At 38.3% G+C, this 21,468-nt stretch overlaps 2 protein-coding genes across 5 annotated transcripts; both read left to right on the plus strand.

The window, feature by feature from the left end:
* The first annotated feature begins 5,423 nt into the window (after window positions 1-5,423).
* On the plus strand, window positions 5,424-9,944 carry RD3L (retinal degeneration 3 like). Of its 4 annotated transcripts, none has more exons than XM_037393268.1 (4): window positions 5,424-5,707; window positions 6,608-6,699; window positions 7,414-7,719; window positions 8,599-9,944. In XM_037393268.1, exons 3-4 carry the CDS (start codon window positions 7,421-7,423, stop codon window positions 8,894-8,896), a joined length of 597 nt encoding a protein of 198 aa, XP_037249165.1. In that variant the 5' UTR covers window positions 5,424-5,707; window positions 6,608-6,699; window positions 7,414-7,420; the 3' UTR covers window positions 8,897-9,944. The 4 variants fall into 4 exon arrangements, with proteins under 4 accessions (XP_037249165.1, XP_037249167.1, XP_037249163.1 ...); XM_037393270.1 differs by having other exon boundaries at window positions 6,611-6,699; XM_037393266.1 differs by lacking the exon at window positions 5,424-5,707 and adding an exon at window positions 5,783-6,380.
* Window positions 9,945-16,093: 6,149 nt separating this feature from the next.
* Window positions 16,094-20,835, plus strand: ATP5MPL (ATP synthase membrane subunit 6.8PL). The gene is made up of 4 exons (XM_037394999.1): window positions 16,094-16,227; window positions 17,822-17,945; window positions 19,737-19,757; window positions 20,638-20,835. Exons 2-4 carry the CDS (start codon window positions 17,822-17,824, stop codon window positions 20,661-20,663), a joined length of 171 nt encoding a protein of 56 aa, XP_037250896.1. The 5' UTR covers window positions 16,094-16,227; the 3' UTR covers window positions 20,664-20,835.
* Window positions 20,836-21,468: the final 633 nt, after the last annotated feature.

Genomic DNA, 21,468 nt, shown 5'->3' on the forward strand with positions numbered 1-21,468 from the left:
TTACCCACAGTTAAAATTCAAGAAAAATAACAACCAAATATGCCAGGATGAACGAGCTCAAATCCTCAAGTCTACTGTATATTACTCTGGGATTTTATGCCAGTAGGCGAAACCGGGATGAACTCCAGGGCTTCAAAGAACTGGACTCTTCTTGCAGATGAGCTGTTGATGAGCTCCTCTTTCTGCAGCCATAGCTCAAATGGGGATATTTGGAAGAGGGCAGCTATTACCCATGGCAGACTGTGACAAGCCACACACCAGCTATGTCTCTACCTACCACACATGAAACATCTAATTTTGTAAAATAATGCTGCTATAATTGTTTATGAATTAGATGGGTGTTCATATTTATTAGCTTAAATCAAAAGCACAGTTCCTCTATCTAGCACAGTTTCTGATCCTTGAGCAACGTTCACAAAGCATCTACACTCCCTAAAACTTATCTGTCCCTTCCCTCTAGCCACAAAGGCAAGGAACTTGGCCAAAAAGAAAAAAAACGACCAAAAAAAAGCGCCAAACCTAAAAACACCCACAAAAATCCACCAAACAAGAAATTTAAACCAAAAGCATTTAGTTATCAATTTGGTAAAATCCAGCTTAAATAAATGTCTGAATAAAATATAATGCAAGTAAGAGACTGTGCCAATCTTAAAAATGCCAGTGAAGACTAGTAACAAATGCAAGATCCCCTCAATTTCAAACTGACATTGTTACTCCCCTGCCTATTAGTGAAGTGTCACCAACGTTAATGCTACAGACAGTCCAACTGGAAGAAATCAGCTTCAAACACACCCTGATTTTATTCATCACAGCAACAGAAGTACAGTGATAGCTTACACAACTTTCTGTCAGCTAACACTGTTAAAAGAGAATTACTACTGTTGTTAGCTGTCACAGCAAAGGACCAAAGAAGGAGTCTTACTAAGAGGCCTCTCATGTAAGCTCCTGGCAAGTTCATCGTTGTTAAAAAGCAAAAGCAGTAGTCAAACACTGTCTGAAGTGATCAGAGGAGGTAGACTCACCATCTGTCTGCAGCCCGAAACAGCTACAGCAAGTTGTTCCGGAAAATCAAAAGAAAAATGCATCGCAAAGTTGATCAGTAAATTCGAAGAGTAAAGTTGCATTTATAAATGGAAGCAAATGATCTGACCTGCTAGCTATGGACAGCTACAAAAAGGAAATCTTGCATTTCTCAGACGACTGGTAGCATCAGTAACCTTCCTATGTAACTCTTCTGGGGCTGGCTGGGATAGTCAGTTTTCTTCATAGCAGTTTCATTATACTATGTTTTAGATTTGTGACCAAAACAATACTCTTAAAACATGCAATGTTTTATTTATTGCTGAGCAGTGTTTACACAGCATCAAGGCCTTCTGTTTGCCACAGTGGCCCCCACTCCCCCACAAACAGAATAGGAGGTGTGCAAGATGTTGAGTGGGTGTACAAGCAGGCAGATAACCCTAACCAAAGAAACATTTCATGTCACATACTGCCATACTCAGCAATAAAATGGGAAAAGAGGGCCTTTTCAGTCAGGATTATCATATATTGCTCAGGAACTGACTGGACATTAGTCTGCCCGTGGAAGGTGATGCATGACTGCCTTTGCATCACTTGCTTTGTTTTCATTTTCTCTTCTTCCACTTCTTAAACAATTTTTTACCTTGACCCCAGGTTTTCTTGCTTTCATTCTTCCATTCCTCAGCTTCCATCCCACTAGGGGTGAAGAGGGAGTAAGTGAGGGGCTGTGTGGTACTTAGCTGCCTACTGGCCATAACTCACAACAATAAAACATCAGCCCTTCACACAAAATCCAAGGCAGCAAATTGTAATTGTCTACAGTCACATACAGTGACTGTATTACCTGCAGACACTAACAAAGAAATAACATACATCACTATACCAATGTGTTGAAATGTTAGCTAGCTAGCAATGGTTATGACCTGCTATCAAGAATTTTGGTCAAATAATAATTTTGGTGATAATTTCTTGGTGTAACATTATGTCATTCATAAAGAGAGCTATAGTTCTTGTCTCTTTCAATTGCAAGAGTCAGCAGCATCTCAGATGGTACAGATGCCATGTCTTCTCCACCTGTTCTCACCCTTTGTCACACCTTGTTGCTCACATCAGTGCAATATTTGGTTAAACAGAAGTGTTTTTCACCTAGAATCACTGCAGTGAGGCAGTTCAAAAGCACAGCCCCATGGCATAAGATGACAGGAGAGCCAATGGCAGTGCGGCACCAACAAGTTCTCAAACTGGCTTTCTGTCAAAAAAAAAAAAAAAAAAAAAAAAAGCACGGTATGTTGTCTAGCAGCACACTCAAATCAGCACAAGTACTGAATTTGTCATTCTTACAGACAGGCATAGTAGCAGACCCAAGTTTAACTAGACTTTTTTTATTAGAGGACCTGGCTGTCAGTTTAGGAAGTTCCTTTGCATATTGTGATGTTAAGACACATATATTAAGACTAAAGACTTCTTTCTTGCTGTACGCAGAGCTGACTTGAATTTGCAGCTTTCTTGTCCCAGAATACATTTACAGAACAGCACTGGTTCGCAATAAAACTACACTGGAAAAACAGCTGATCGTTAAGAGAATTTTTATTCTTCTTGAGAATTTCAGATTTTGAAAGAATGGTAAACATTTCAAGACTATAACTTCTGCATTACAGCAAATTATTTATTACGGTAGCATTGAAATTTCAGTCAGATTGTAAAACTTATTTAACCACACATCATGCAAATATCTACGTTTCCTGTGCTAGAGATTATTTTTTTTTAGAAAAACGAAGTAACATAAAGCAAGCTTTCAAGAGATTACAGAAAGCTTCAGACAGGATAAAATAAATATCTTCTGTCACCTCTTTTTAGCTAAGAAATATTACCAGTCCCATCTTCTGAAGTAGCTGGTAATAAGGTTAATTATGATGATTTTCAAGTAAGAATCCACTTTTCTCTAATGCTACTGCTTATACTAGAGTAAGTTTCCTGTCAACATCCACAAAACCACCTCATTGTTATTCTCCAAGTACTCCTTTAGAGTTATGCTCTGCTGTTGTACCAACAAAGCTAAAATCCAGGTATATCCAGCACATTCAGAACATGCATCCCATGCTGACTCATTCTGTTTCCCTATGGTAACTTTCAGCTACCTGAATCAGTATGTTGCCTGTTGTACTCATGAGTAGTGTACGCAAATATTCTTAATCTGTAGCTGTGCTATGTCTTCAACATGGAGCTGAGGGCTCCTACTTGGTAACATACAAAGCTGTAAGAGTATTGACAAGGATTCAGAAGTTTTAACCCTGAAGAACTTTAAAAGCTAGCAATACCTCTACTTAAGTATCTTTGCAGCTTCACACCAGCTTTTTGATTCCAGATCATTTTAACCATCAAGTTCTTCCTCACAATTGTGATGTCCAAGAGGAAGAGACAAAAGAAGAATTCCTAGAACAGATGAGACATTTTGAGTACCAGACATTCTCAGGTTTAATATTAGAGCCAGGTTAAATATTAGGGCTGGACCGACACACCTTCACACCAAGCCACACATGGCTGAACAAAACCACTTGGAAACTGAGGGTTTGCACTGCAAGTACTGGGTTTAGATGCACCTCTTCAGCATAAAACATAGACAGACTATAACTGCCACCATGGATGCATCACTGCCTTGGGAAGAACAGCATCAGAAAACAAGCCTAAAATATGCTACAGAAAAATGAACGGTTATCTTAAAAGGAAGCATAAGAAATCTTTATACAGAAAGATACCTTTTCTGGTTCACCTACATAAGAGGCGGTATCATCCACTGCAATTCAAAGACAGTTACTAAGTTACAGAAAAAACAGATGCTTTAGGAATTCATTACATTCCTTGACGCAAAAATTAGGAAAAAAAAGTAAAAGAAAGGTTGAAGGAAAGCTTAGAAAGACTTCAAGGATTCTTCAATTTACTTTTTAGATTACACACACAGAGAATTAGAGTCAATTTACAGGAAAAAATCAATTAGTGAACAACTGCTCTGCTGCAGTAGCAGAGTACATCATGGCTTATTACAAAAGAAAAAAATACTCATCATATAACTGATGTTATAGCCTCACTTTGGTATTATAATGCATTTTAGTCATTAGTATCAGCAAAGAAAAACTCAGAGAAGGGAAATTGAAACTAAAAATATTGTTTCGGTATACTATATTAAGAAAGCAAAAGTGCCAGGACTGAAATTTTTGGAAAATTTGTAAACTGAGTAATGAGTTGAAATGCCAAAGATAAGAGATTCAGCATCTTAAAACCAGGAATTATTTTTAAAAACACAGCATCTCCGACTTATCTAAATTTAAAAGACTGAATGAAAGCACAAGATGGCTAGATGAATGTCAAGGAAACTGAAACATTTCCCTCAATTACGAGATTTGAAGAACATTAAAAAAAAATAAAAAAAAGAGAGAGAGAGAGAAAGGAAGAAACCTAAAGGTAAGTAGAGAAGACCACATAATTTCTACATTTATTGTTGTAATTTTAGGAACTGCCTAAAAATTAAATAGAAGAATCAAAATATAGCATTTCCCCTCTTCCCCCTCCAGTTAAATCCTAAGAATAACTCTAGTTACTAAAGGGAACACACCCACTATCAGCCAAAGCCCTGCCAAAACTTACATCTTGGCACAACACTGCAGAATCATGAGTACATTTAGGGATACTTGGATGGAACTGTAATTCTCCACAGAGTTTCCACGAACAACCACCGGCTAGCAACTGCATAAAATACTGCTCTAGTTTTAAGTTCCTTCCCAATGCCAGCCTCCCATGCGCTGTCATCTCTTCCTAAATAGAGATCTGAAATGCATACAAAAGTAGAAGCAATAGAAATTTTCAGCTTTTACGTTCTACAGTGGAAAGAAGTATAATTCTCACTATCCTGCTTCACAACATTTAATGATGTAATCAAAGATTAGGTAAAAACCCACCAAAGCAGAAAAAAACCACCACCAAAACACTCTGTTATAGGTTTCTCATGTAATTTGCGCACCTTCCAGTATGCATTATTTAATTTGCAAAGACACTACAATGGTTTTATACTGTACAACAGTTTACTTTCAGATTTGATATAGTGGAAAAAAAAGTAATGACATGTTAACTGTGCTGTAAAGGAGGTGGCAAGGAACATTTTATTTTCATCTGAAAATCTGACAGGACAGTTCTGTCATCATAAACCTAACTCCCTTCCATTTTCATAGTACCACATACAATGCAATGTGAAAACCTTCCAGTTGAAGAGGATTAATACTGACATTTGAATTTTTCCAATGTATAAGTAATATCAGCTTTAATAACAACCATACACGTCATCCTTTATGCTGTATGACACCTAGAACAAATTTACAGAACCCTTGATCTCCCAGCAGTTCAACACACCCAGTGGAGGCAAAAAAAGTAGGAATGAAAAATACTATCAGGAGCAAAGACAGTCATTAGAACAAGAAAGAGCAGAAGAGAGGGCATTTCGTATACTCTGCCTACTGTTTAGATTAATAGGAAGAGACCAGATAACTGGAACGGAAAATGGCTGCTTCAGCGACCTTTAGTGTGCACAATGCCGTCCCTGAAAATTGAATCTTAAAAATGGATATGCTCAAAATACTCATCAAGGAAAGAGGGAGCAGGCAACTGACAGCCAGTTGAGAGAGAAGCAATGTGTATGGTAAGACTTACAATTCTGGGCTTTTTAGATCAGTTTGACCTCAATTTGCATCTCCTTATCATTCTATTACTTTAATTAGATTAATGTGTCTTTCATGGCACACTGTAGGTGTTACAGACTGGCTTCTTTAAACACATTTAAAATGTTAACTGAAAATGCTAACAGCTACGCATAGTAATGAAAAAGTCTACCACGAGACTGATGAAATTCATCTGGAAGAAGAATTTAATATAGCAGCAAAATCCTGAGCAACTGTCAAACAGCTCTTCTGTCAACACTCACTTAACAAAGGCTTTAGATGATCTTTACTAGAGAAAGACTATCCTTAGCTGGTTAGAAGTGAAGGTAGAACAGCTTGATCCCCCTGTAATGGGAGAAAAGTCTTCCAGTATCTCGATGGCCTGAAAGTTTAGTTTGATAAAAGCAACACAGTTATTTTTAGCACTCTACAGGCATAAAAATACAGCTCTAAACTGTGACCTACAGCTATGCACAGCCAAGCATCACATCATACGACAGCCTTAACTTTAGCTAGAAGCACGTCTGTAGTTGCTTCAGACTATCATTATTCATCTCACTTCCAACAATACCTTTGGATGGATTTAGCAACAAGCATTTGAAACCGTTGCCATCTTTTTTTAAATTGCTGCCATCGGCAAAACTCAATTCAAAGGTAGGCAATCTTAATGGACTTTGTAGAAAGTATTTGAGAGACCATGTTAGGTTAAATGCATTACTACTTCTCTCTGGTACAGAGGATGAAAAAGTACCTTAACAGCAGAAAAACTTAAACTGTCGTATTCAGTACAGAAAGTCATTTTTCTAAGCACAGTTTCAGTGAATGAAAAAAAAAAAGAAAAAAGAAAAAAAAAGGAAAAAACCAACCTTGTTTTCTTCCAGCAGTAGTAACAGCCTGGAAACGGGATATGCTAGAATAAGAGATCTTCAAGCAAACCCACCTGAAACAACATTGTTCACAGACAACTGCAAAGGTAACTTGCGTTATTTTACTCCAATTAGTATGCTTGTGTCTGCACGATTTGTAACAAACTACAATTTAAGAGTCTGTTCCAGCATATTTCTGTTTCCAGGTTATATAAACATGAATTCATTTAAAATAAAAATCAATACAGAAGTTTTAAAAACAAATCACCCAACGTTCCAGCACTTGACTTTAATCACTTTTTAAATGTATAGGTAACTTCAAATTTTGGAGGTTTGGGAGTTTGTTTTGTTGGGGTTTTTTGTTTTGTTGCTGGTGATTGGGGTTTTTTTTTTGGGGGGGGGTGTTTCTTGCTTGGTTTGGGATTTTTTGTTTGGGGTTTGTTTGTTTTTCGTTTGGTGGGATTTTTTTTAAATCATATACAAAAATTTAAATATTTTCAAGATGACAGATATATACTCTGAAATGTTCTAACTTCCATAGTTCCAGAAAACAGACAGAAAACATTATAAAATGCAAGGCTTGTCAGATTTAATTATAGCTTGGCCATCATTATTACAACGGCTTCTACTGTACTACAAAATATTTTAGGATCATTAACAAAGTTTCCATTAAATGTTTGGTTGCTAAGAAGGAAGTAATTTTTAAGCTGTGAGTGGGGAGAGGAAAAAATTTTGGTTTTTCTGTCCAGCTGATCATTATTTATACCTATCACCTGGACACAAATAAGAATTTATTTCCCCTTCTCCCCCCCTCCTCACAGCTTAAAAATGCCACTTTTTGGCTGGATTAAATGGTCAAAAAATGACTCCTACAAACCCACAAGATATCCTGGATCAGAAGTAGTTACAAAAACCCTACTGAGGGAACTGAAATGGCACCTGAAAGAGCGTGAAAGATTAGTGCAAGAGATTGAAAATGAACAGAAAGTCCAGAAGACTGGCACGGATTACAACTGGATCAAGAACTACCAAAACCCTCAAGCCACAATTCCAGCTACTGAGCAACGGCAGCTTGAAGTTCTGTGTTCACAAATTCAGCCTTGCCAAACAGGAACTGTACTCAGCAGGTAATTTTTTCGTATTTCTCTAACTTTGAGTACTCTGTCATAAGTAAGATGTTTCTTCAACCTGATCCAAGCTTGTATTTGCCTCTGATCTTTCTTCCAAAGTAACAACAACCAGCAACTGGAACACTTTTACAGGTGTTTTAGAAATCACCTATTTACTTTAATATATTGTACTTTAAGGAGATTTCAAATCAGGATTTTCCTGGTCTAATTCAAAACAAGGGAAGTCTCATATGCTTAAACATGTGACCTCTCAATACTTTCATTTTTTTCTTTTTTATCCCCAATATTTATTAAATAGCAACTCAATAACTGAAGATCAAATTAAAGGACTAATGCAACGCACAGTTACATAGAAATCCAGCTTCACTGTCCAAAATACTTGAAAGCTTCTAAAACCAGCAATTCAGTGTAAAAAAAATATATAAAATTCCATTTTTTAAAAAGAACAAACAAACCAAACACCCCTGTCCCTCCATTTTACAAAGAAAAAATCTTCTATGCCTGTACATGAAATACATTTTCTAGGGACACGCAGAAATGACAGAACAAGCCTATGTGCCTTTTAAGGCCCAGAATATAGCTAAGGGCAAAGTCAGTTTAAATCAAGTTACCCAGCTAGGGCAAAAAAAAAAGAAAAGCATACCCAGTAACAACAGCTTTCAGTCTTTCTAATAGCTGGACCATATCCAATGCATTGTTAGATCTCTCTTCCTCTTGTAATCTTTTGGGGGAGGCGTGTGGGGAAATGTGGCAGCAAGGAATAAATTACACCAGAACGCAGTCATTTCCTTCTCCTTCCCCTCCCCTCAGAAGACGAGGGGAAACAGAAGAGTTTTCAATGCTGATTATTAGATTTCAATTTTTCTTTGTTTCTAGATTTCGTGAAGTTTTGGCAGAAAATGATGTTTTACCCTGGGAAATAGTCTACATATTCAAGCAAGTTTTAAAAGATTTTCTTACCACCACTGAGAGAGAAAACCAGCAAGACCAACTGGCAGACGCATGGAATACAAATTGCTCTGAACATTTCAGCCTGCGCGGAGGCAGTTCTAACAAATCTGACAAAGATGAAATCCCCACGGTTTCAAGTTATGTGGACAAAAACACACAAAGCATGTTTCCCACCTTCTCTCATAGAATCTGGAATCTACCCTATTACTACCCATCAAGTTAAGCTGGTTTGTGTTTCTTTCAAAAAGCTATGTAGCTGTCTGCATTCCTTTCTTGTGATCACAAACATCGGAATAAGTAGTGTGACATTCTCCCCTTTTTTCCAAGTTCAGAAATTAAAATCCTTGATTATAGCTAGTATGCAGCAAACAAACTTTACATATGAAGTCTCCTTCTATCTTATAGTTCCTTAAGTATGTTGTCTTGGAAGGCACCTTTTAACCAAAAATTTAGCTGTTTCTGAAAAAAACTCTGGAGCATTTTATTTTTTAGCCATATACAGCTAGATGTATTTAAACAAGAAAAGAATGCTTTCCATATTTTGAAGTAGTATCAATCCACAAAGTGTTAGGCAAAACGTTCTGTATTTGTCACACAGCTTTTAGACTCTATGGGAACTTTATCGTGTGCAAGATAAATGGTTTAATATAGTATCAATTATACTAAATATACTGGTAAATACTTTTTTGAGCCAAATACTTATTTCTTAACTTCAAGAGTTAAAATTCTAAAATGAAAACAATGTCTGAAGTTATAACACACTGCATGTACTGTTTCTGTACTTTTTCCAAACTGTACTCTGCATGTGCTGAAGTACTGTAATGGTAGACAACTAAATGAAAATATCAGGTGTTTAATGGCATTTAACAACTAGCTCTCCATTCAAGAAATTAATGAATTTATTTTATTTCAAAAAGTTGTACTTCTTCATTTGGCTTATTGGAAGCTATCCTGAAAGCAGGACTCTGCATTAAACTTAAATGTTTTGATCAAACCAGACAGTACTTTTCTAGAATGGCAAAAGAGTCAACACATCTCCAAAGCAAGAGGTGATAATTTTAAATTTAAGTAGAACAAAATTTCATGGTTTTCAGCTGCCATCACCTATTACCATGGGCTCATAATAAAGTTTTACAAGACTGATTGGATACGTAGCAGTTAGTCACAGTAGACAATTAGAGCAGAAAATCGATGAAAACATATGCCAGAACTCAGTTTGCTACATTTCCAATTAAGCTCCCTTCACTGTATGTAATAAATTTTTACATATCTTTTATGTAACCTCTTCATCTCCAGATTTCCTTTTAAACTGTCTGTCACATCGTAAAAAAATGGGCAAGACTTACATGGCTCCATTTACAAAATGCACTATTTTGCAGACACAGAAGAAAACTGCTTCCTCTGATAATTTTCTTCAAACACACTGAAGATAACATTCAGATTTCCTCAGGCTGGTAACATACAACTGAAAGATATTTCCTCATGCTCCACAGTTGTATCCCACACCCAAGAAAGAATTTACTAATAATGCAACATATACTGGGTGAAACAAATGGGACAATACTTTCAGAAAAGATAAAAACATTATTTACAAAACCAACAACTTTGGAGAGCTTATAATTTAGAGAACATTTCATGCAGAAAAGTAGAATACAATATACACAGAAGGTGAAACAATCAGGCCTGACAAAGCACTAGAGGACTACAGTAATTGGTTCTTACAGGTTTAGAACAATAAAAAATTGCAGCTTAATACCAGAAGTAACTGGTCCCTCCGCCTTCCATAAACTAAATACACAAAACTTCACACACATGTGCAAACTCATATCTGCACTCAGAACTGGTATTAACTCTGCCCTCCTTCTGTGCAGTTGTTGGTTCATGGATAAATACCCTAAGTGTTGATCTCAACTTATCGTGCATCAGTGGGGCAGAGTACCAGATTCTTTTCATGCAGCTCTAAACAATTAAAACATGGATCTCTGCATGAGAGTGGGAATGGTTTGAAAAAAAGGTTTTTCCCTCAGTGATGAAGTTCCCCAAAGAGCTAAACTTCAAGTACCCTTTCCATAGGAAAGTGGGTAACAGGTACTGAGTGTATGGAAGGCATTAGCAGAATTACTATTACATTGAGAATTAACATCCACAATGCTGGTTTCAGAAAGTATTTTTTATCTGGTCAAATGTGCAAAATTCCTGCAGCACCAATTCGTATAAATTAGTTTCTTAAACAGTACTCGTAAAACCCTCACAGCTTTCTATCAGAAAATAGGTAAAAAAAGCCCCAAGAACTTAGCTTCCAAATTTTAGTTTACGGACATTAGTAGGCCAGTAAAAATGCAAGGTCCACTTACTTTTACGATCACTGAAAACAGGTAGGACAAAGAAAAAAACCCACAAACAAATCAACAACCAAACCCAAAAACCAACCCAAGATGACCACAGACACAAAGCACCCATTCTTCATAAATGTCTCGTCAATTCCATTTTTAATATAAGAAAATGCTGTCTTCTAAGTCCAGAAACAAGGACCATCAACTACAACATATGCTAAAAGGCAGGAAGTGAATAACAGTCTAAAAATATATATATATAGGCATCAGAGCCAATTCAATGTTAAATCCCAATGCAATGCTAAGGAAATGCACCAAAAAAAAAGGCTTACCTACTTTTATATGCATTTTTTATTGATGAAACAAACTAGGCTATTGCATCTAGTTCTAGGGTCCACACTTGGGGAAAGAAGGTGGAGAAACTAAACTGGGAACTAGTCAAGGTACAGGAAAAATAAATAACCAAAGACCGAAAAAATGCCATCCACTAAGACCTCACTTTGTCCTTTTTTTCAAATACACAAATGAGAGGTAACTTTACAGAATCTGAGCACTTTCATCTGATTAAAGGATTATGTACTTTCACTACTTAAAAAGCAGAGAAAAGCGCAGAAAAAGAAGAGCTGTAAGAGCAAGATCACAAACTAAAGGAGTTAAATGTATTTTAGACAAGTCTGCTAGGTTTACTGCAGCATGCTACTAAGAATCTGTACCTCAGCCTGCCAGGTAATATGAGCTGTTTTCTGGAATTTTCTGGAAATCTAGCTTACACTTAGATTTCAATTATATCATATAGCAATAACATGGCTGTAGGCCAGTCATCATGTCCCAGCCGAACATGACTATCTGAGAATTCAACTGTTTCTTTAAGAACTTTTTATTTACGGCCTACATGATTTGCATGAGTTGATCTGAAACTGAACTGTTCCTTACACTAACCTGACTGATACTTCCGACATAGGCAGGCAGCTGACACAAACCACTCCAGTGACAGAAAGGTGATAGTAATTTCAAAGGGCAGCAATGTCTCCCACCTTCACAGGTGTCAGGTAGAACAAAGAGAGCACAATGTTTTTAGACAGCTAAGCTAGCTATTAAAAAAAAAAGGGCAGCTCTGTGAAAGCGACACCTATGAAATGCAAAAAATCAAAGAGAGAACAACCATCTTTTCCACACTTAGGCCTTTAAGTTTTTAAATGTGCATCACAAGTGTTTTGATAACAAGGAAGGATGCAAGGTTCCAAATTTCTTTTCATTCAGTTAAGCAGAGGAATTCTAGAGGTAGTTCAGGTAAGAAGGAAATTTTAAAATCCTTGGAAAGTGAGTCACCATTGGTAAAGGACTAGAAGTTGTTCTAAATCTCTTTTCAAGGAACACATGAGGCTTTTACACTCCATTAGACAGTCTCAGTAACATTTTTGTAAAATAATAGTTATTACACACATTTATGTGCAATAACACACCTCATTACCAATTTGGTATTAATCCAACACATTCTTATATATCATTTTAGACTAAGTAGAAATACAGTCTCTATCAATAATCATATATCCAGCTTGAAATAAATATAAATAAGCATTTGAAGAATTAGAAATTATTTTTATTTTCGCAAGAAACAAACCAACAGTTTTGAAGGAATTATTAAAATAGACTATTATGTTACATGCAGCCTCTGCAAAAGAAGAGAAATTATTTTTTCTCCAAACTTTCGTAAGCAGCCAGTGAATAAAGTTTAAGCACCTCCTACCCAAATCTAAACCTTCTCAAGATTCTTCAAGTTTTGCAAAAACTCTCGACACATAAGCACACTCCCAGAACTGTGAAACAGAAGCACAGGTGGAAACAGAACACAATTAAGGAAACAGACCTTCTTACAGAGTTTCTTTGTATTTTGTAGCAGCACACACATGCACATATCATCTATGCTTAAAAATTGTCTACAGATGAGAAATCCTGTCCATGCTTATATAAATGGCTATTTAGGATATATATCCCCTCCCTCTATCTTCCTCAGATGAGAAAGAGAAAACCCCAACCTGTAAAAATAACTTCTGTTAACACTGCTGTCGAGCCCAACAATTCAGTTACCTGCTAAGGCTTCCGAGTGGAAAGACGTATCTGTCTAATGAAAGATAAAAGATCTACCTCTGCCTTGGCACACTAGGCTTGATGAATCTTGCTAATTTCTCCTGTGTTACTTAATAGATTAATTAGATTACTTGGTGCTCAGATGGATTCAAGATACCACAGAAATGTTACTGGCACTTAAATAAAGACTGAGATGTCCCAGACATCTCGTACATTCTCTGTTTAGGCATTACATTCACAGTAAATAGCTGTAAAAAACCCTATAACGTTATTTCTGGTTACTTCTGGAAAGCTTCAAGTATTTGCATAAAACCCAGTAGCTCTCAGAGATTCAGAACTTGCTAATGGCAGTACTTTTAATTAAACGATGAGAGGAACAGATATTTTGATGCGCCAGTTTTGTCCTTTCCTTGAAGCAAAACCAAACTGATCGCCTGAACAGTCTCTGCTGAACTGTCAAGAGTATCTGATGTTGTTAGACAAAAGGTTCATTCTTTCTCAGAAGCCAGCGCACCCCCTTTTAAGTGAGTTCCTGAAATACATCAGCACTGCTAAACATCATACAGGAAAAAAACCACCTCACTGTAGACTCTACCTCACACTAATTTTGAAAAAAACTTCAGTACATCAAAGTGCATACAAACCACTTTTCTATAGCAATCATGGGCACACTAACCAAACCTGATCTAAATACTGATTATTATGCACTGCTACGCCATCTTCTAGTTTAAGCAGCATCTGGGGGAAGTATTTTTACATTTTCAAAATCCAGACACTAGTAAAACCAAATGTACCTGGCTGCTATGCAAATATACATACAGTTCTCCTCCCTGGCTGTAGACTCTGCCATCTGAGAATAAAGCACAATGAAGGAGCAACATGCTAATATACCTTGAACTAGCTTTACTCTGTAACTTAAATTCTTCAGATGGGTCACAAGAGCAATGCACATACACAGTTTAGAAAACACATAGCAGTAGATTCAGGAAAACACCACTTAACTGCTGCTCAGAAAAAACAGAGGTTGCTGTAGGGAAGCAACAGAAAGATTCAGTTTGAAAATAACAGAACATCTGCTGTAAACAAAACATGTAATTGCTGGAAAACTGCTGGCTAGAGAGGAACTTTAGAAGAAGGAAAAAAAGAACAAGTAAGTAAACCAGTTTCTCACCAACGTGTAGCATAACTAACAAACTTACCAACAAATGTATAGGGTAGGTAACACCCACTTCTGCAGTTTATTTCCTGACAAGCTCTGGTATAAATGAGAAGTCCTTAGTTACAAATAGCATATAAAACTACTGGTCAAATAATGTATGCACTGTGAAATAATTTGACATTCAAGAATCAGCCACTGAAAACACAACAAAACCCAGTAGTACTAGTAATGGACTATGAGGGGAAAAAATTATCAGCCCAAATCATCAGTATTGCTCATTGATCTAATAGTTAAATGCATAAAAACATACTAAATGAGAATATGAATAAGAATATTCCCTAATGAACAAACAAGTTTACTCCTGAATATAATTTTATTTATCACTTACCACTACCAGAAATCCTAAGTTATACACCTGTATCAGAATAAACCAGGTCTTTTCTAATGCTGTTCCACAATTTTTCAACAGCAGCTGCCACAATTGCAAACCAGCACTAATGCACCTTAGAGAAAGCAAATCCAACATGTTGCATATCTAGTAACAAACAAGACAATAAATATAAGTAGCAATTCAGAAAATAACTGGTGTATGAAACCCACATAGCCACATCTATCCACACCTGGACTACAGTCTCAATTACCAAGGGAGAGGGGCTGAAACCCTACAGCTGCATCGCCCCAAGCCCACGCAGAGCTCGGGGGAGCCCGAGTAGGCAGCTCAGACCCTGGGGAAAGGCCCTGCACAGCCAGGGCCACAGGCACGCACGCACACGAGAATGGAGGCCACAGGCGCCTTCACAGACAACCCTTTACCTCAGGCGTGAGGAGCATCTCCTGGCCACCAAGAACAGAGACCAGGCGCCCCATACCCACCCCACAGCCATTAACGGCTCCTGTGCAGCAAAGGGGCCAGGGGGACGGTGGGGGGGGGAACGCAGAGAGCGCCAGCCTGTGCCTCCTCACCCAACAACTTGACATTGTTCTGCTCCGCAGTGAGCTGCTGCAGCATGACGCAGATGACAGCGGCATGTAGCGAGGCACGGCACAACACACCGCGCACCCCCGCCGCGGCAGCCCCCCTTTTCCCGCCCGCCGCACGACGCGGCTCGGCCCCACCACTGGCACACGCGCACTGCTGTCGGCGCCCTCGGTGCTCAGAAAGTTCCCGAACGCGACGGCTCGGCCCCGCCCCTGGCACGTGACCCAAGGGCAGAGCGCTGCTCTCTGCCGGCACCACAGCTCGGCCTGGCTCTGCGCTCCGTGCAGGGCACCGCTCTCCCCGTTCCCGGCCACGGCAGGCAGGGAGCAGTCAGTTTCCTCCTCGTGGCCCGCGGAACGATGGCCGAGAGCTCCTCTGGAACCCCGGCCACCCTGTCCCTCCTGTCGCCTGGAGGAAGGGGCCCCCAGGCATGAAGATGCCTCAGCCCTCCTGACCCTCACCCAGCGGGTGCCTCCTGCTTTTCCGGGACAAGCGATTTCTTAAGCAACACGCTAGAAAAAGACTCACAACAGGCCCTTCCCGGCATTGTCCTTACACGGGACACTCGCTATGTTGCTTCTCAGGAAACAGAAGCGAGGTGTGGATTGGGCAAAAGACCGTGGGAAGCGGGGCCCTGGGCCCGGGTGTGGGTTTCCGCAGAGACGTGAGCTCTGCGGGAGCCGGTCAAAGCCTTGGGGCGGCTGAGGGGGCGCAGGGGCCTGGCGGGACCTCCGTGTAGAGCGAGGCCGCTCCCCCCGCACACCGGGTCGTGAGGTGCGGCGGCGCGCCCCTGGGGCCGGCCCTCGAAGCCGGGGTGTGGGGGCGCTCTCGTCCTCCCCGGCCGTAGGGGGCGCTGCGCGGCGGCGGCGGGGGCTCTCTCGGCCGGCTGTCGCCGCTCTTTGGCGCGTCCTTTCCCAGCATCCCCCGCGGCGGTAACGGAGGCTGTCCGTGCTCGGTGACCTTCGGAGGCATCCCCCGCGCTCCCGGCGTTAACGGTGAGTTTCGGCCCGAGCGAGGCGGGCGTCGCTTAGGGGCGTCTCGGGGAGATGGTTGTGGTTCGGCCTGGGAAAGGGGGAGGGGCGGCGGCGCTCGAGCTCGGCCGTTACCCGCCCGCTCCCCGTGCGGAGGGGGCCGCGGGTCAGGCCGCGGGCGGGCGCAGGTTCCTGGCGCTGCCGTGGGGTCGTAGCGCGGAGGTTAACGAGGAAGCAAACTCACCCTTGTTCGTGATATCAGAACGAAGGCCTGAACGACGTCGGGCCCTCCGAGGCCTTGGGGAAAGATCTGCGCGGGGTTTTAGTAGGGCGTTAGTTGGAAATAGCATTTGCTTATGCTCTGTGTTTTGTAGTGGTGGGAAAATCCTTTCCATCCTTTGTATTCAGTCTCCTTGTTTGTCAGTGTGTTCTCATACTCTGCTGTAGTAGAACAACTGCTAGTATGGCACTACTTACCTGAAACTACAAATACTGGGAACTTTAGGGGAGGTGCAGTGGTCTTAATAGTATTGGTGGAAACACAACACTGTTTCAGGAAATCTGTCCACAGTAATAAATTGGATTAAAATGTCTGTCCATGAATAAATAAAGATAATTGTGGGTTTGTCTATAATTATACATAATTACTATGGACATGCTTTCATTCTTTTAAGAAGCATCTAGATTTTTGCAGTTGTTTTGACATTGGCTGCCCTTGCATCCTTTTCTCTTTGATGCTTGCCAAAGGATGCTTTGCATTTATTAATGGCAGATCAGTAAGTAAGCATTACCTCATAGAGGTTTAAATCTGCTTTTCTTTCCTGAGACTCTGGTTTATAATATATATAGTCTATAGGTATATATAGCTGGCTTCATTGGCTTGTAATAAGCATAAATAGTGACTTTATTGAAGTGCTGTATGAAAGACAGTAGAACTTGTAGTATTTCAGCACAGTGTGGTACAAATGTGTACTAACATGTTGCATGAGAGTTAGGGTAAGCTTTATTTTAAAACATCTTGCAGTTTTCTGTTTAACAAAGCTGCACAGAAAGAAAAAAATGATAGGCTTCTTCTCTTGGGTCATATTTTGAAAGTAAAATATTCATGATAAATCATTAATTCAGTAGCTTAACATCATTCATTTTGCTATTTTGAGTAGAAATTACCATGTTGGGAGAGACAGCTGTGGAGGAGAAAGGGAAACTTAACTGGTAGTGCAAGGAAGGAGCCACTCTGCCTTGTCTGGAATGAGGCCTTCTTCCTGAGAGAATCTGGAAACATTAAAAACTGTCACTGATAGGGAGAGAGAAGCCTAGATATTGCTACTCTGTAAATGCTCCATTGAGTCATCTTGGAACCCTTTAATCAGCTGTAATTTATTATATTTTACTGTTATAGCCCCTAAATTGTAACCTTAACTCTGAATGTTCATCGCTTTGCTTTGGAATAAGTATTTTTGCGAGTTTGGGATTATTTTTTTTAATCTGTAAACTGCTGCTGATCTGTATCAGGAGTGTGTATATACATAAGTATTTATATGTATATATATACTAAAAATATAGCAGGTAGGAATACAGTTGCAAAACTCACCATGACAAAACTTCTTGTACTTTTCAGATGGTGCAGGCAATGCTTCCAAAGTCATTGAGAGCCATGAAATTGTACTTCACCACTGTGTACCAAGAAATATGGGTTGGTGTAGCATTAACTGCTTATGTCTATTACAAGATTTCATATGGTGGTAAGTTATATATTATAGTCTTCATCGGGTGTTACTTTGTAGATATGGTTTATAGATGAGAATATCCTTAACAGTTAGAAATCACTCATTGAAAATATTCAGCAAATAATAAATTAACACTGTTACTTAAGGCCAGGTCTTTGCTATAAAAAATTACAAGTTTTAATATGCTCACTGTAGAAGGTTACACTAACAAAATATTCAAATACCAGTGTAACTGTGCCTACATTATGAAGACAGGTAATGTAGGAATTGTTCTTAAAAACACACATCTAACTTGCAATGTAGCCAGAGACTTCTGTAGATTTGTCACAAAAGGGGAATGTAAGACTGTTCTGAACTAGAACTAACTTTGATTAGAAATTTTTTTAGAATCCCTATGGTTTTGAGGTTTTTCTCAAAATATGCAAAAAAAATACAGTTTTTAAAAGGTTTTCCCATGTGAACTTGTGAAAATTAAAGCACTTGGTTTATTTTGGGCTGATGCACCTCAAAATGGGGGGTGCATCATTGAACATTAAAGTGTGTGTTACTGCATGACATTGGATCACTTTCTCACAGGAAGAAACAGAAAGTCTAATGTAAAAATAATAAATTTGAGTGGACCACGTCCCCCAAAACAGAAGGGTACAAGAGATTACAGTGTCTTAAAGGCCCTGTTCTTCAATTTGGACTATGCTGAAAAAGTTGCAAGTCAAATCCTTTATTAGCTGTTATGAACAATGAAATCTTATAACCTGTAGATAAACTTGACAGGGAAGGAAACCCCTTGCTGTGGGAACAGCTGAATGATGTTACCTCAACGTTACTTGAGCTTTGTCCAAATAACTCGTAGCATATCCAAAACTGTTGCACTACACTTACAAGCTTAAATAAATATAAGCAGTTGAACAGCCAGAGGAAGAAAAAAGTAGTTTCACTTTTGCTTTAACTTCAAGAATTCAAAATTGACAGACTTAAAAGTTTGTGTTCATGTCATGCTGCTTTTATTTTTATTTATAATTTAGATAATAGATGTGGTGGTGTAGGGTTTTAAGGGCCAAAACCTTGATATGGAGCAACTGTACGCTAAGCATTATTTTAAAGCGAAAATAGCTTTTAATAGTTGTAGCCCTTTCCGTAGTTTGGGGAACAGTTTTGCAAATAATACATACATTTATAGAAAAGTATATTTTAGAATAACTTAGATGGGAAGGGATTTCTTGAACTCACCTGGTCCAAAACCACTGCTTTAATTAGTTAGATCAAAGTTAGATCAGGTTGCTCATGGCCTTATTCATAATATTACCAAGCGTGGAGCTTGTACAACCTCTTATTACTGTCTTGCTTCTGAAGAATTTTTTTCCATATATTTTTGTGTGATCACTGTGAATCAGTATTTTAGTAGAACAATTACAACAGGAATGTAAAATAAGCTATTTTACTTATTTTAAAGCAAACTGTATTCTTTCACTTCAGTTTAACATCAGTATGTTGTGTGTATATAAACCCATATATTATGTAAAAGTATCGTTCTGTGTATGTTTCTTTTGGATTACAGTAGGAATCTTGATCCTACAGTCTCTAAATGCATGGAGTCGTGGTTAACTAAAAACAAATGACTTAAAAAATCAACATAATGTTTACTGACACCATGGAAAAGTACATGTTGCACACTTGTTAAATCTTGTTCAAGCTAAATAAGCAAATCATAAGTAGTATAATTAATAGAAAATTATCTGCAAAAAATAAATAGGACATATGTTTTTTAATTGTCATTGTTCAACTTTTTTTTTGCTTTTTTTTCTCCAGGCAAAAAAGCAGTGGCAGATAGTAAGTATTAAATATCCAGTACCCTGTTGTATTTTTTTGAGTGCAGTAAAAACTAGTTCATCGTATTTTATGTAAGTTTGGGGTTTAAGTTAGGGATTTAGAAAATGTTTTAAAACTACTTCAAAATATGTAGGTTTGGTTGTATTGATGGTTTTATAACCTAGAAACATCTGAATCTGCACAGATACTATCTCTGTCTTTAATTGTCCTTTGCATAGGTGTTAGGAGTAGAATGGAAGTTGTATGCCTTGACTAGGGGGGCATGGGGAGGAATTCTTCTAAATAACAACCATTTAATGGAATTACTTAAATTTCAATCTCAGTCTTAAGAGTAGCTGCTATTTTAGCTGTCAAGAAACTAAGAAGTTTAAACTTGTACCTGTGTTTTTATATCTTCTATGAAATAGTATTTAGATACTTATGGACAGTTTCTTCTAACATCACACTGGAATTTAATTTTTCATGAGCTGCTACATCTCACTTAACTTTCTGCACAATGATAGGTAGCCCATTTGCTCCCACTTGAATTTATATATGCAAACATTATTTACATGCTTAAATGTGTAATTAGTGAAAATACTGCCCAGAAGACTTAAGGATAATAGCATAAATAAACTTTGATTTAGGAAAAAACATACCAAAACTGAGGAAGAATGGATGTTTGCCTATAATAGTGCTTTAAAACTTGCAAAAGAGGATTTTTAGTGTTGGCTGAGTTTATGTAAGTAGTTTGAAGGTTTTGTTTTATTTGACAGGGCAGTTGAAATTGCCAGTTCCTGTGCTGTGATGTAGATACAGTTGTCTGTTCTAGGTTCTAAACTACATTCCTGAATTGATCTGTTCTACTGTTTGAACAGTCTAAATCATGTCTTTGTTTCAGAGTCCTCTGGTGCTGGCCATCATTAAAGACCTCTTCTCTTCTTGGAGTATGAATTTGGTGGTTCATCATCTTTACTTAAATGAAGCAAGTTACAACCATAGGGAAGTTGATTCTAAAACTGTACCTGATTCATCTGCTGTAATTAGACAAAGCATAAATCCACTGAGCAACAAGGAATTAAAGATGTTGGACAAAGTATGCTGGAGTGTATTGCTAACCTAATTTATAGAATAAGCACTTTTTTTCTACAGCTCTTCCAAGTTCCATGTTAAACTTTTCCATTAGTGCTTTGAAAAAGACCGTATTTCTATAACTAAAATTCTTCATAGAATTAGCCAATGTTTCTTAAAATAGCATAAAGCCTTTTTTCCCCCTTTTTCCCCCTAATGATACCATTTTGGCTAAAACTTTTGAAATACTCCATTTACTTTTAAAATGTCACTTAATAGTATGCCAAGTGTGAGGACTTAATTCTCAACTTTTTTTCAACTTGTGGTGCAATAATTAAAAGTACAAAAAGTTACTATTAAAACTTTTTTTTTGTACAGAGTTCTTAGTTCTGCAAGGTTTAAAAGCAAAAGCTGTACTGTTATTAAAACACCATGCAAAATGTTTACAGAAATCTTTTAAAAAGTACAGTATTGGTTACTATCTTTTTTTGTCTTTCATATTCAGTAGAGCTAGGGAATTCTGAAAGGCTCTTCCTTCTGTCACAAACTTTGCAAAGGAGTAACTAAAAACATGCCCTTATTGTGTGAGAAAATTGGTATTACATGGGCCCTCATCTGCTATTTTAGCTTATGAAAATCTCAGAATTTAAAGGGAATAATG

This window comes from Falco rusticolus, chromosome 7 (assembly GCF_015220075.1).
Source record: "Falco rusticolus isolate bFalRus1 chromosome 7, bFalRus1.pri, whole genome shotgun sequence".
Classification (NCBI taxonomy): Eukaryota; Metazoa; Chordata; class Aves; order Falconiformes; family Falconidae; genus Falco; species Falco rusticolus.

What these genes read in the sequence shown, in the direction of transcription:
- RD3L (XM_037393268.1), top strand. Translation starts at nt 7,421, where the DNA reads ATGCCACTTTTTGGCTGGATTAAATGGTCAAAAAATGACTCCTACAAA. An exon ending in ACAGGAACTGTACTCAGCAG is followed by an intron (nt 7,720 to 8,598) that starts GTAATTTTTTCG and finishes CTTTGTTTCTAG; the next exon opens with ATTTCGTGAAGTTTTGGCAG.
- ATP5MPL (XM_037394999.1), top strand. Translation starts at nt 17,822, where the DNA reads ATGGTGCAGGCAATGCTTCCAAAGTCATTGAGAGCCATGAAATTGTAC. An exon ending in TTACAAGATTTCATATGGTG is followed by an intron (nt 17,946 to 19,736) that starts GTAAGTTATATA and finishes TTTTTTCTCCAG; the next exon opens with GCAAAAAAGCAGTGGCAGAT. An exon ending in CAAAAAAGCAGTGGCAGATA is followed by an intron (nt 19,758 to 20,637) that starts GTAAGTATTAAA and finishes TCTTTGTTTCAG; the next exon opens with AGTCCTCTGGTGCTGGCCAT.